This window comes from Balaenoptera physalus (genome assembly GCF_965194825.1).
Source record: "Balaenoptera physalus genome assembly, chromosome: 14".
NCBI classification, from domain to species: domain Eukaryota; kingdom Metazoa; phylum Chordata; class Mammalia; order Artiodactyla; family Balaenopteridae; genus Balaenoptera; species Balaenoptera physalus.
Genome location: NC_138893.1, coordinates 32,619,586 through 32,632,839, shown reverse-complemented (window position 1 = coordinate 32,632,839; position 13,254 = coordinate 32,619,586). Strand labels below are relative to the sequence as shown.

The 13,254-nt window shown below is 46.7% G+C and overlaps 1 protein-coding gene across 16 annotated transcripts in view; it reads right to left on the bottom strand.

Annotated features, from left to right (window-relative positions):
* FGFR2 (fibroblast growth factor receptor 2) overlaps positions 1-13,254 on the bottom strand; it is a 102,480-nt gene that overhangs the window by 26,557 nt on the left and 62,669 nt on the right. For 5 of the 16 annotated variants that reach the window (XM_082423979.1, XM_082423990.1, XM_082423981.1 and 2 more), the window contains 3 exons: positions 9,918-10,108; positions 8,655-8,802; positions 4,984-5,186 (listed from right to left, as the gene is read on the bottom strand). In XM_082423979.1, coding sequence (XP_082280105.1) covers positions 4,984-5,186; positions 8,655-8,802; positions 9,918-10,108 — 542 coding nt within the window. Of the gene's footprint in view, positions 1-4,983; positions 5,187-7,249; positions 7,395-8,654; positions 8,803-9,917; positions 10,109-13,254 lie in introns of all 16 variants that reach the window. The other 11 variants (XM_082423987.1, XM_082423982.1, XM_082423992.1 and 8 more) reach the window with 4 other exon arrangements.

Below are 13,254 nucleotides of genomic sequence, written 5' to 3'. Positions count from 1 at the left end.
TGTGGACGTATATCTTAATTTTACCTCCATGCATTTTTACTATGCTTTTAAAATCCCCTCTGAGACTGTAAAATATGACTGGCTTTCTCTTCACTCCGTTTTACTCCGCGTGCTAACGTGTTTGCAGGGCTGGCACGACCCCTTGCAGGGAATTCCTCCGTGGAACACCGTGTTTCTGGAGCTTCTCTTCTTTGGACCACACTCCTTAAGGAAATCCACTGTCCACCTCTGAATCCTACTTCTGCAGCAATGTTAGATGATCACTTTTTTTTTTGGCACAAAATCATAATCTTCCCTATCAGATATGCTTCTTCAATTCTGGGTTTCCTTTTTATCTAATTTTAAAATAGTCCATCGATAGAGATCATTTAGTTATGTACAACAATAAACATTAACAGTCTAAAACAAGCTCTTTTTTCCCCACTCCCAAATCCTGGCAGGCACTTTTTTAGCATGTTTTTTTCACAGTCTCAATTCAGCTTCCTCACCTTCCAGAATCTCTTTACCATAAATTCCTCATGCCATAAATCAAGCCTTTAACTAAATGTGCTTTTTGTCTATTTCCATGGTACATAAAGGAGATTAAGCAAGGAAGCGGGGGTTTTTTTCTTTTCTTTTTGAAGGGCCACCGAGAAACTATGTTATCTTTTAATACTAGATTCAATTCAACAATGAGAGGGGGGCCCACAGAGAACAGAGCAGACAGAGGCACAGATGCCACAGGGAAGAGGGGTGAATATTTGTGCGCTTGCTTATTCTGAGCAAACGGGCCACAACCAGCTAGAGAAACCCTCTGGCTCTCAGTCCGCGGATCCGCATTCCCAGACCAAAGCACAAGGTCCTGGAGTTAACACAGGTTTGCTATAAGCCCTGCCCATCACTCCCCGACGGCAGGCAAAATGCCTTCACCACCTCAAGCTGAAATAAAGGTCCAAGGGGTGTGGGGACGGGATTTTTTTCCTTCCATAACAAATTTTAGGTAAAGAGGCAGGGTATTTGATCTGGCACGCACTTTTCTCCCTTAGCAAGTCTCCGTCTCCCCAAACCTCCCTCCAGGACTCTCCAGAGTAAACCTATCAGACCCCGACCGGCTGGTCTTCCTAGAAGATCGCACCCAGGTCCGAGCTTAGCCAAACTGTTGTGTCTTCTGGAAGTGGAGAGGAGAGAATGGCCAAATGGGGGCTGGGAGGGCCAGGCGCCCACACAAAAGGGCAAATTCCAGTTAAACCATCCATGACCATCTAATTACCCACATGCTTTCTGGAACTGGCGAGGTTTCATTAGACCACTTGATTGACCAAAATACAGAGAATGTTCCGAGATCACGCTGTTTAGCTGCTAGGTAGTAAATGAGCTTCTAGAAGTGGGACTGCCCTTCACGGAGTTCGGTATGTTTCATACCATTCATACCCAGCCCCGAGAACTGGCTCCTGAATCACACACGCCATCTTTGTCCTGTTCATGACGCCCCTGGGAATGTGCCATCTGCCTCAAAGACATTGTTATAAAACATGACCTTGACAGCCCTTGATTTTTCTCTGGCTTTCAACCTATCTGTATCGGCAGCCAAGAGGGTGAAACTGAAGTCTGAAAAAAAAAAACAACAAACAAACCTGCAGCCGCTTCTGAGATGCTGGTGGTGGTGAGACAGCATGAGCTATGCCCATGTGTATGTCCCCACCCAGGAGCTGTGTTTATCTGTTTATGGAGACACTTGAATCTCCATCATGCCCTATGGAAGTGTCTGGTTCCAGAGAAAGAGGCTGATGTGCTCCCTGAAAAACCAATTCAACAAACGCAGCGAGGCTGCTCGCCTCCTGAACAGACGTCCTCAATTCCCTTCACACCCCTCCCTGCCCCCCACCCAACCAATTTGTGCAAAATGTGGGAAGGGTAGCCCTCCCTGTAATTCGCAGATGTGCAAGGAAGGCTTCACAACGGCCACGCCATCCACCAGCAGCCCTGGAAACCTGTACAAGAGCCGACAGGCTCACGCAGACGCCCCTCTCTGGACTGGCTCTTGCTGGTCCCCTTGCCTGAGCCCCAGCTCAGAATGTGGGAGGACCCCCGTGAAGGGGAACCAGGAGATGCCCCGTGCTACCCGCCTCCCCCCGACCTAAAAGTTGTTTCTCTTTCCCCAAACATCAAAAGGCATAAAGAGTCTCAAAAAAATTCATGGTTACTGGGAAATGCTCACAAGGAATTTCTTCTTAGGTACTGGAGAAAAAGTTTTTTTGTCTCAAAAACAAACTCAAATGTCTGTCTTACACTGGTAAGTCCAGTACAGATTAGTAACTGTCAATTAAAAAAAAATTCACAGTAGTATAAAAAATTTTTTTTAACCTTCTCTTGTTCTAAAAAGGGAGCAATGATTGATTGAGTGAGATGCGGTTTGTGCACCTCCGGGGAGGGGCGAGGGTCAGGGCCAAGAAGATGAAATTCAGACTCACCACAAAGACGCAAAATGCTACCGTGTGATAAAGAAGGCCGGGCACGTGCAGCATGACAAGCGCCTAGCAAATGCCTAGGAAAAACCCATCCCTAAGACATCTGATTACAGGCTCACCTGTCGCCAGGTAAAGGCATGCTTGGCATCCCTGTGGTATGCTCTCCATCATCAACATATCTGCCGGCCTTTCTGGGGCTTTTCATTCCAGCTACAGTCCAATAACCCCCTCTTATCCAGCTACCTGACAAGCGTCTCCTCCACCAAAGGGGCTGTGCTTATTATGGACGGATCGCTCTTTGTGAAGAATCAGTGCATCCCATATGAGCAGCTGAGATGTGCCAACATTTCCCCAAATAAACTCCCAGAGATTTATTTTTCCAGGGAACTGGTATTTGCCCACTTTGCTCTGCTTCTCTTACAGTACTCGACCTTACTGAAACACAAGGCAATTGCATCTCAAATGAAAGCCCCCAAATGACCTAGGAGCCACTGGCGAAGGCGACGGGCCATGTCTTATATGGAACCTGGGTTAGACTAAGCACTCAGAAAATTAGGAAGGAAGGAAGGAAGGAGGGAGGGATAAAAAAGGAGGAAGAGCTCGAATGTTCCCTTTAGTTACACAGGGGAGTAGAGGAGAAATGGCCAACTTAGGTGGAGATGACAATGAAGAAAGGCCAGTCAGCCAGAGAGAAATAAAAACACAATGAACAGAGTTGAGTCGAGGGGATTTTAAAGGCATCTGCCTCTTTTATATTAAATAAAGAGAAGAGCATTGTAACAGCTGCAGGAAAAAAAGATGATGAAATAATTACAGGACAATGGTCTAGCTACACCAAATTACAGGTTTCCTCCAGAAGGTAGCATTTTTCCCTATTAGAAAAAAAAAAATAATAGAGATGGGAACACCACTCCCTCTTTCAGCTCCCTAGAGCCAGGCTCTCAAGATGGTGGCAGTAAGAATGGCCCAGAGGTAACTGGTAAGGAGCAAGGGTTGGGGAGGGGTGGCCACATCACCTGAAGGTCACCAAAGGTACCATCTTGTAAGAGTCACCTTAGGGCTGGACTCTCCCAGAATCAGGCAAGTGGCCTCATCATCGCTGCCCTGGCCCCAAGAATGATAGTGGTACCATTTTAATAACAACAGCATTCTTGGAGGCAGGGGGACCAATGGGCACCCTTCTCCCCCCCAACTCTTAACACCATTTGAGCACTTGCCTGCACGTGACACATACTCCAAATGCTACCCTCAGCCTCCATTTAGAAAGACCTGCTTGAAACGTGGCTTCAAAGAAGTCAGCAACGACCCGTTCAGCCCGGAGTTCGGAGGTGGGCTGAGAACAGCCGGATCTGTGCTAAAACCGCTGCTGACCGAATGGTCCCTAATCCTTGCTAGGGCCTTGTCCAGAAAATGTCATCGCCACCTGAAGTCCCAGGAGGGACAGGGCTGGGATTAACCCAGAGTTGCTCGGAGTGCATTTCAGAATCACTGGAGGACTTGCTTAAAATGCAGGTTCCTGGTCCTATCCAAGACCTACTCAACCAGAATCTCGGGGGCTGAGACTAAGGAGTCTTCAATTTTAACAAGCGCCCTGTAAATTCAGCTGAAGTACACACTGAGTTAGGGCCCAGGAGGTAGCCATCTTCCTTGCTGTTTCAAAAAACATGGCTTTATCAGAACCAAATTCCAAGTACTTCTGGAAACACTGCCTTCACACCTGTTTCCCCTTTCCATCTTCGTGAGCACGAGACAGAATCAGAGCACTGCCTGCTCTGTCAGCTCTGCAGGGTTTTGGCTTAAAGCAGAGGTGTAGGCTGCATCTTGCCCTGTCTGCCCAAAGCAAAAGTAAACCAATCGGGAGGAACACACAAGGAAAACGTAACCACCAAAGACCAAGTGCGGGGTTAACAACAATCTGTTCCCTATTCGTTATAAAAATCATTCTGCCACCGAATCCACAGTCACAGTGTTAGTGCAAACAACATACTACAGGCATACGATTCTATTTTAAGAATCAAAGAGGTGGAGCCAAAATTCAGTTAAGACAGACCTCATGGGGCAGTAGTTCAGTCACCTCCAGGGACAGACTTCTGACCTTGACTTAAAAAAAAAATAAGTCTAAGAGAACTAGAGTCCCTTGCTTTCCAACTAGTGGCATGAGCCTGTCTCCAAAAAAAGCGTTAGATCACAGGAACGAAGGGGGCTTATGGCCTGAAGAGACCACTGCACTTGAGTCCCACCAAACGCACCAGGGCACTGCCTCCTGGGTTATTTCCAGTCATGTGGAGGAGCTCAGAGTCTTGCACCATTGGGCTTTCTCGCCCTTGGAACTAGACTCGGTCAACCCCACTGATGCACCAAGACTTGACCCTCCAAGCTACAGACACTGATCAGATGGCCACGAAGAGGCCCGTGGGAACCACCGGCACAGGGACACTCCCAGAAGGAGAAGATGGCACGGAGGCAGAGGAAGAGACCGAAGAGCTGGCTGGGCATGGGGGAGGGGTAAAGTTCTTCAAACTCTTTATCTACTTTCTGTTACCTGTCTCCTCAGAGGGATGCGCTTGGTCAGCTTGTGCACAGCCGGCTGGCTGCTGAAGTCCGGCTTCTTGGTTGTGTTCTTCATCCGGCACACGATGACCCCCACCACCATACAGGCGATCAAGAAGACCCCTATGCAGTAAATGGCTATCTCCAGATACTCTGGGGAAGCTGTGATCTCCTTTTCTCTTACTGGAGCTAGATTGCAGATCACAGGAGAGGAACAGATAAGCAGGCCACAGAGTTAGGACACTGGACTGATGCATCCTGGCAGAACTACAGGAATCAAAAGGCGACGACCATTCCCCAGGCAAGACGGGCTTCCCGATAACTCAGTGCTGCAGGAGGGCATGGGCTCTGGGCCGGCCGTGCACCTCTTCCAAACGAAGGTGAATAACCAAGGGCTCCTCACTTTACCACTGGGGCCCAGGTGGTCACTATCTCTATCCTCAACGGGCCTCTGCAATCTTGTGATCGTGGTGGATTGGCTGCCACCAAGTTACGAGGGGCAGGTTACGAGGTCACATTCTGTTAGACATTTGGGCAGAGTAAGGCAGCCAACCACAACCTCAACAAAAGGACAGTCTTCTTCCTTGATGGTCTCTGAGGCAAACCATTTAAAAATTCTTAAATATGAACGATGCCCACTTTTATTTCTAAAGGAACGGTGCCTCAGTCTTCTTTGGGTAAGCTCTTCCAAAGGAAGATGCGACAAAGTCATTGACCCAGATGAACACAGTTCCATAGGACATGAGATAAACATTCATCTAGTAGGCCAGACTGAAAAAGGTTCAAATTTCTTAATATAGTGCAGTAGATTATTCAACTAAACAAACAAATGCATTTAACATAAAGACTGAATTGCTTATAATATAGAATCATCACGTCCATACGATAAAAAGCTTGTAACATTCCTTCATCAATAACCATTTAAATTTTTGTGTATCTCGTTAAACTGATGTCACTGCAACTTGTCTCTTAAAGGAAAAATAGAGATAATGTCGCATGTGAGGATACATATAATTACTTAAGTTAGCACATTCTTATACCAACTTCCAATAATGTCTGCTCCCTCCTTAGTGCTTAATGGTTAATCGACAAGCAGTGTATTTCCAAGTAGTATTTTTCTCAAACTGCATTCTTAGTTAATGTGCTTGTACTGTCAGGCAAATGGGTTAAGAAGTGCCAGTCAGGCACTTGCAGAATGCAGTACTGCAAGTAAAAGCAAGCTCAATACAAGAGGCGCCTCGTTGTCTCAGAGCAAATATTCACAGAGCAGATTCACAACAAAAGGCAAAACGAATGCAATGGCATTATTTAAAGCTTATACATTTGAAACAGAAAACTATGTGCAAGATAGTCAAAACTCTCAGCAGCACAGCACAAAATGAAATGCTCAATTTATTTTTACTAGATATAAAATAAGCATGCAGGTAGGCACCGCACTTTAAAAATAAGGAATTAATAACTGGAGTGGAACATTATGAGCTAGCAAACCATAGTCTATGCAGTTTCACAAAGGAAATGACGAAGAGACAGATGCATTAAAGGAGATAGTAGTTATCAAGAAAGCTTGACTAGGATAGAGATGTCGGTTAAAGATTCAGACAGCAGCAATGTTTAGGCAACAGGGCTTCAGTGATGTTGATTTCTGTGTAGGGTAGAAATAACATCAAGCCCAAGATGGCAAGAGCATGCTTTGCAGTAAAAGCAAACTGAGAGTCCATTCCATTCCATCATGCAGCAAGCCACCGATCCCCAAGGTAGGTAACACACTGCTTCTGTACACCCTACACACGGGGGTGCTTCTCCCCGGGCACCTCAACATACACCCATCTATTTACATCTTGTTAAAAATAGAAAGCAGAACAAAAGTAATAGAAGTACTTATGGGATTTTAGCAAAATGGAATTTGACATGAGAAAAAATTACTTTGGATTTTACAAAGTAATTTCAACTTCGTCCTTAAAAGAAAGGGGGATGGGTAAATCTATACATTGACCCAATGACTCACTAAAAATATAAGATCCCTTCGGGTTTGAAGGGTGAAATTTCACTTGATCATAAATGTGAGGGTGGGATCTCACTGTGAGTGAATTTCCAAGACAACTTTCTTATCCCTGGGGGATAATTTTTAAACATTTAAAAAACTCTTTATGCAAGGGGAAAAGGGGCCATTTCTGAGAACAGAAGCTGTGTTAATTTTATAGCAATCAACCAAGAAGAGGAAAAAAACCATGGCGAGAAAGAGCAGTATATACCTGGCAGAACTGTCAACCATGCAGAGTGAAAGGATATCCCGATAGAATTACCCGCCAAGCACGTATATTCCCCAGCATCCTCAAAAGTTACATTCCGAATATAGAGAACCTCAATTTCTTTGTCCGTGGTATTAACACCGGCGGCCTAGAAAACAAGGAAAGCAAGAGAAAAGGCTAGACGACACAGGAATGATTGTGGAGGGGGCCATGGAACCATGAGGCGTCGCACCGGGGGCTCCGGAGGGTACCGGCCACCGGAAGATTCCGATTGCAGCCCATCCACAAAGCCCACAACCGAGAGAGAGACTGAGCGACACGGAGCAGCTCACCTCCACAGGCCCGTCACCACACTGGCTTCACCACCTAGACATACATGCATGCGATCAAAGGCATGGAAAAATCAACCCACAGAGATCCAGTCTCTTGGCCTTTGCTTTGTTTTGCTTTGCTTTGGATATAGGGGTGATTTTCCAAAAGTATGGCACCCAAAAGTCCAAGTTGGGTTCTGGTCCTGTTGGCTGCAGACTCCCACCTCGAAAAAAGGATGGTTCTGTCTAAACTGTCGTGTCGTAAGACAGCACACCGCAGATAAGCCCAAGGGGACACCTGGCACTGCCTTCCAGGCCTGTGGGAACCACCAGGGTGGGTGGGAGTCTGTGTTGGTTACCAGGCTCTGGTTATTTTTACTACTGGCGTAACCATCTTGACATACGTTGCATTGAAAGAAAAGGGAAGAAGGCATGATCTTGGTAGCAAAGAAACTGGACTCTTTTTTTTCTTTTCTTAATACAAACATTTGAATGTGAGTCATGACAAATCGAGAAAGGCAACCTGCTGTCTTCAACAGCAGCCAGCCGTACATTTATTCTCTGAGATGGAATATCCTTGAATTTGGGATAACAAAGTCAGGGACAGTATTCCATAATTTATCAGTTACGCAACCAAGAAAATGATGCTCTGTTGAACCAATTATATCGTGCCGATATTTCTTTCAAAATGTGGGGCAGAGGAGGTATGAATTCTGCTGCTATGCAAATGCCACAAGTTCAACAGGCATGCCGGTGTGTGTTTACAATGGTGCCGACGTGCAGTAATGATGGGAGATGTGCAGCCTGAACGAGATAAACCAGAAGGAACAACTTAAAAACTGGGTGGGGGTGGAAGGTAATCTTTAGAAGAAATTAGAGCAAGCACTTTGAATATTGTGGGCATTTTTCCATGGCTGCTGGCATCATACCAGCTGCATCACCAAAGAAAGATTATGATGAATATACCAAGGCCACAGAGTTATCCTATAAGCTGCCTGCAGTCTCCCAAAGCACCAAGTCTTTTCAGCTTCTATATCCAGCCTTCTTTAAAACAAAAAACAAAAACAAAAACAAAAACAAAACAAAAACGTTGTTACCTTGCTGTTTTGGCAGGACAGTGAGCCAGGCAGACTGGTTGGCCTGCCCTATATAATTGGAGACCTTACAAATATACTCCCCAGCGTCCGCCTCAGTCACATTGAACAGAGCCAGCACTTCTGCATTGGAACTATTTATCCCCGAGTGCTGGAACAGACATAGGAGAACAATATAATGGCCAACCAGGAAGGACTTCACACTACCTAGGGTCCCACCACCAACACACCACAGAAAAACAACCTCCATCTCATCTAAACAGCAACATCAAAGGGCTGTGGGTTTAGAAGGAAGAAAACAAGTCAACTAGTGGACGGCAGAAGTGACCCAGTGGAGAGGGGAGGAAGGGTGTGATCAACCCCCTTGCAGAACGGGTCCACAGTTCCCCAGGCTGGTCATCTCGTTCCAGCTTTTTGGATCCTTGGTGTTCTCAGCTGGAGAGAACACTTCACTGGTTTAATGTTCTGAGTTGAGCTTCCTATGGTCCTACTGGAAGACTGTTCTTTTAAAGGACATTCTCTATGAGCAGCTCAACGTGGGAGACGTGGCAGGCAATGCACTCAGAAGCATTTGTACAGACTTAACTGTTGCTTGCTATCACCACCTTGAAGAGCAAGACAGATCTAAAAAATAAAGAGGCTGGTGCTATTAAAACAAGGTCTTGCAAGGAACCAAATAAGAACTACAAGGGGAAAGAAAGTTTCCTTGTTCAACATTACATGAGTGCAGGAATACCTTCTCAAGCTTATCACCTAAACCACGTGTGAATGAATTTCAAAGATTAAGGGGTCTCTCTTAAAAGGAAAATCTAAATTGTTTCTAAAAGGTGGCTACTAAAATGTGATCCTAACGTCATATGAAGAGAAAACAACATGAGTGTAACAATAAACGTTGGTACAACGCCTAGAGTTTACAAAGCTCTTTCCACTACTTCATCCCATTTACTCCGCGTAACGCCCTGTAGGGGACATATTACCACTTTTATAGACGTACAGCTAAGCCTAAATGTCCCATCTAAGACCTCAGGGCCGATAAATAGCTCAACTATTCTGACTCCAGCTTTGGCAGTCCTCCCGCTACCCCCATGGCTCCCTTCTGAGGCGTTATCAGCAAGCCTAACGATCTGCTAATTCTTAAACACACCCTGTGCTGAATGCGTAAGACAGTTGTCTTGTCTCAAAGCCAACGGAAAGCCACAGAACCTGCGGCCGAACCCATCAGGGAGACCCCGGCCGTGGGCGTCTTTGGGTTCACAACGTGCTCACCTTCAGAACCTTGAGGTAGGGCAGCCCGTCGGGCCCGTATTTACTGCCATTCTTCTCCACGTGTTTGATCCACTGGATGTGGGGCTGGGCGTCGCTGTACACTTTGCAGACAAACTCCACGTCGCCTCCGACCACAGCGGAGGCGTTTGCCGGGAGTCCGGCCTGGAGGATGGGCCGGTGTGGCGATCGCTCTGGGGGAGAGAGGGGTGGAAGGGGGAGCAGGGACAGGACGGGGCGGGGGGGGGGGGCGAGAGACGAACAAATAAGTTGTGTTGTCCAGAAGGCTGACCGTGAACTCAAGCCAAAAAGGCCTCGAGCCTGCTGGCTGACTCCTTTGAAATAACACCACAGCCCGACGCAGAACAAAAACGACTTCAAAGGAGACGGCTGGAGCGCAGCCCTTGTGAAAGGAGTACTTATTTAGAAAACTGAGAGAAGAACTTACTACATCATGAGTCACTGGACGTCCGTGGCCACCTGACGAACAAGGGATAAGATTTTATTCTGACAATCTAAAAGACAAATGGCGGGGAAAAGAGCGCCTCTTCTCTCATTCCACGGGGGACACTATCAGAAGCTCACCTTGGTCGCCAGCTTAACAATCCCAGGGAAGCGACAGTACTAACTTTAAGGTCGCCCTGAATTCCAAAATGGTGCCTATAGGCAGTATGTCCCCATGCATTTCTAAGATGCTCTGAGAAGACTTCTTCCATCCATTGTTTCAAAAAGAAAATAAACTAAAAACTAAGGCCCGAAGTTATGAACAAAGGGTCTCATCTCTTTGCTGTGGAATTCAGTCCATTCGGTCACTCTTTGTCCCACGCCCCCATTCACCTCCTCGATAAGCAGTGAGCGTCACTGTGCATCTCAGGCTAGATGCACAGACAGACATTCCTCAGCTTATTGAGATGTGGCACCGACAGAACAAAAAGCGACACCGGTTCCCAAACCCTGGCCATGTCTCAGGCTGTCTTAAAGGAGGCCCCACAGAGAAGAAGCCAGCAATTACTTCCCACCCTCCCTCATGTGCCTCAGTCTCTAGGGAAACTCTCCGGTGCAGAGGTGGTCTCTGCAGAAACCCTGTAGAGGCAACCACATCAAGGTGCAGGAGCAAACACACACCAGGTTCCTCAAGAAGCAAGTAACAGACCAGCCTGTTGTGTGATCCTGTCCTCAAAGGCACTGTAATCACAACGGGAGTGGAACGTGCCTACACAGCAGCTCGGTCAAGAGTCACACACCCAGTCATCCGTCCATTCACAAACATCACCCCGTCCCCACCTACCTGTACGCACGGGCCACCGCCCGTTTCCCTCTCCGCACTGTGGGTACCACTGCCTTTACCCTCCAGCCTAGAACACCACCAAGGAAGATCAGGACAGGCCAACAGGCCCAACACAGCAAGGATGTCTCCGTGCTGCGCCTAGGTATCCCCGCGCACGGGGCGGGAAACAGCCAATCAGCATGATGGCTACCTAAGCCTTTCTATATCTGGGCTTTCAGATTAAAATGTCATTTAGTGGAATGTGCTGGACAAGAGCCAGACCATGTGCAAATTGATTTTACTGCAATAAGCCTGTTGCTGGTTGTAAAAACTTTAAAAAAAAAAAAAGGAAGGAAGGGAGGGAGGGAGGGAGGAAGGAAGGGAGGAAGGGAGGGAGGGAGGGAGGGAGGAAGGGAAGAAGGGAGGGAAGGAGGGAGGGAGGAAGGAAGGAAGGGAGGGAGGGAGGGAAAATAGAAAAAAGAAAAAGTGCTGGCAATTACTCTGAGCACATTTCATTCCAGAATCTCCCATCACTTCACAGTCACCTATATTTTTACATTAAAAAGATAAAGATTTCAGATCCCCAAAGAAGTCATTCATTTTTCACAGTATCACCCGCACAGGCTGAGCAAAGAGCCCAGAAGTCGAGGCTCCTAGTTTTTGTGGGCAGAAAATCTCAAAGCTGGGATCCTTTCAGGCATCACTAGAAACACTCACTGCTTGGCTGAGACACCATCCCAGCGATGGGCCACTGTGAGCCTCCTGGTCCAGCCTGGCGGCCAGCTGGATGCTACAGGGACCTGCCAGCAGCTGGCAGGGACAGAGCTCTGGTTCAACCCCGGCTCGCCCCGTCCACGTGAGAAGAACAGAATTACGTCCACACACACTCTCCCCACCAGGCCTCCTCCCAAGAGACTTAAGCCCAAGGAGCACTGCCCTCCAGGCTGGACACGGCCAGCCAAGCTCACAAAATAGGCGCCTTTGCACCTATCAAATATTGAGGTAGTTTACACCTTTCCACAGAGAAGTGAATGTCAGGTATCAGTTCATTCTCTGGCTCAGTTTTCCAGTTTTGCGTGCATGTGTTTGCATGTTCAAAGATAAATATTTACAGTGGACTTAAATATTTATTCTCAGAAACAAAGGTACTATAAAATCTTAAATGTCATAAGCCAGATCAACTGAATTTCAAACCAAGTCCTTCCTCTTTCTTAAACATGCTTGTTTCTCATAAATCGTTTCAAAAGCAAACACTGTGCATGTAATACCAAATAACGATGCCCATGAACAATGAGGTCTTTCATACGGCACGACAGCTCCAGCCTGCTCCAGCCTTCAGCAGAGAACTTCGTCACTGGGGCAACACTGGCAGGGCCCACGACAGAGCTGCGGTCTTGTTTTACTTGTGGTCAGCGTGCTGCTGCGCTCTAGTTATTAAGTTATTCCATTGCTATCCAGACTATGTTCACCAAAAAAAAAAAAAAAAAAAACCCACCACCTTTGCAATGGTTTCATGTTATTGCATTTGCAAATTACAGCGTACCAAATGTTACCGCTTACAGTCTTGAATTCATCCTTTCAAGTTTTCTCACCTTATACAAAATAACCTCTTAGCCACCCCAACTCCCCCTCGGCCCTTTCTCACTTTGGGTACAAAAACTGCAAGCTGGATCGCTCTGTAATCGAAACCTTACACCGCCTTCCAAAACTTATTACAGCTGCCTTCAGTATAAAATGAAACCTTAGAGAATGTTATTTAAAATGTTTTTAAAAAGTCAGTAGGCCTCATGTTTCGTTTCTCCACATCAGGCTTTGATTTCCTTTGCAACCTTATTCTCTGCCCTTAAACAAGTCGGAGAACGAGGCCTGAAACATCTTGGAAAAGGTCCCTGGATGCCAGCATCTGCCGAGCACGGCGCTCCCCTTTCTCAGATCCTTCAGTGATCACTCTTCCTGGTGTCCATCAGACCCTTAAGAACAGGCATCGTTAGTGAGGGGATGACAGCGATTGGACTCCCGTTCTAACTTCTGAAAAGCTGGGGTGAAAGCAGGGTGCAGATGGCAGCTAGGAGA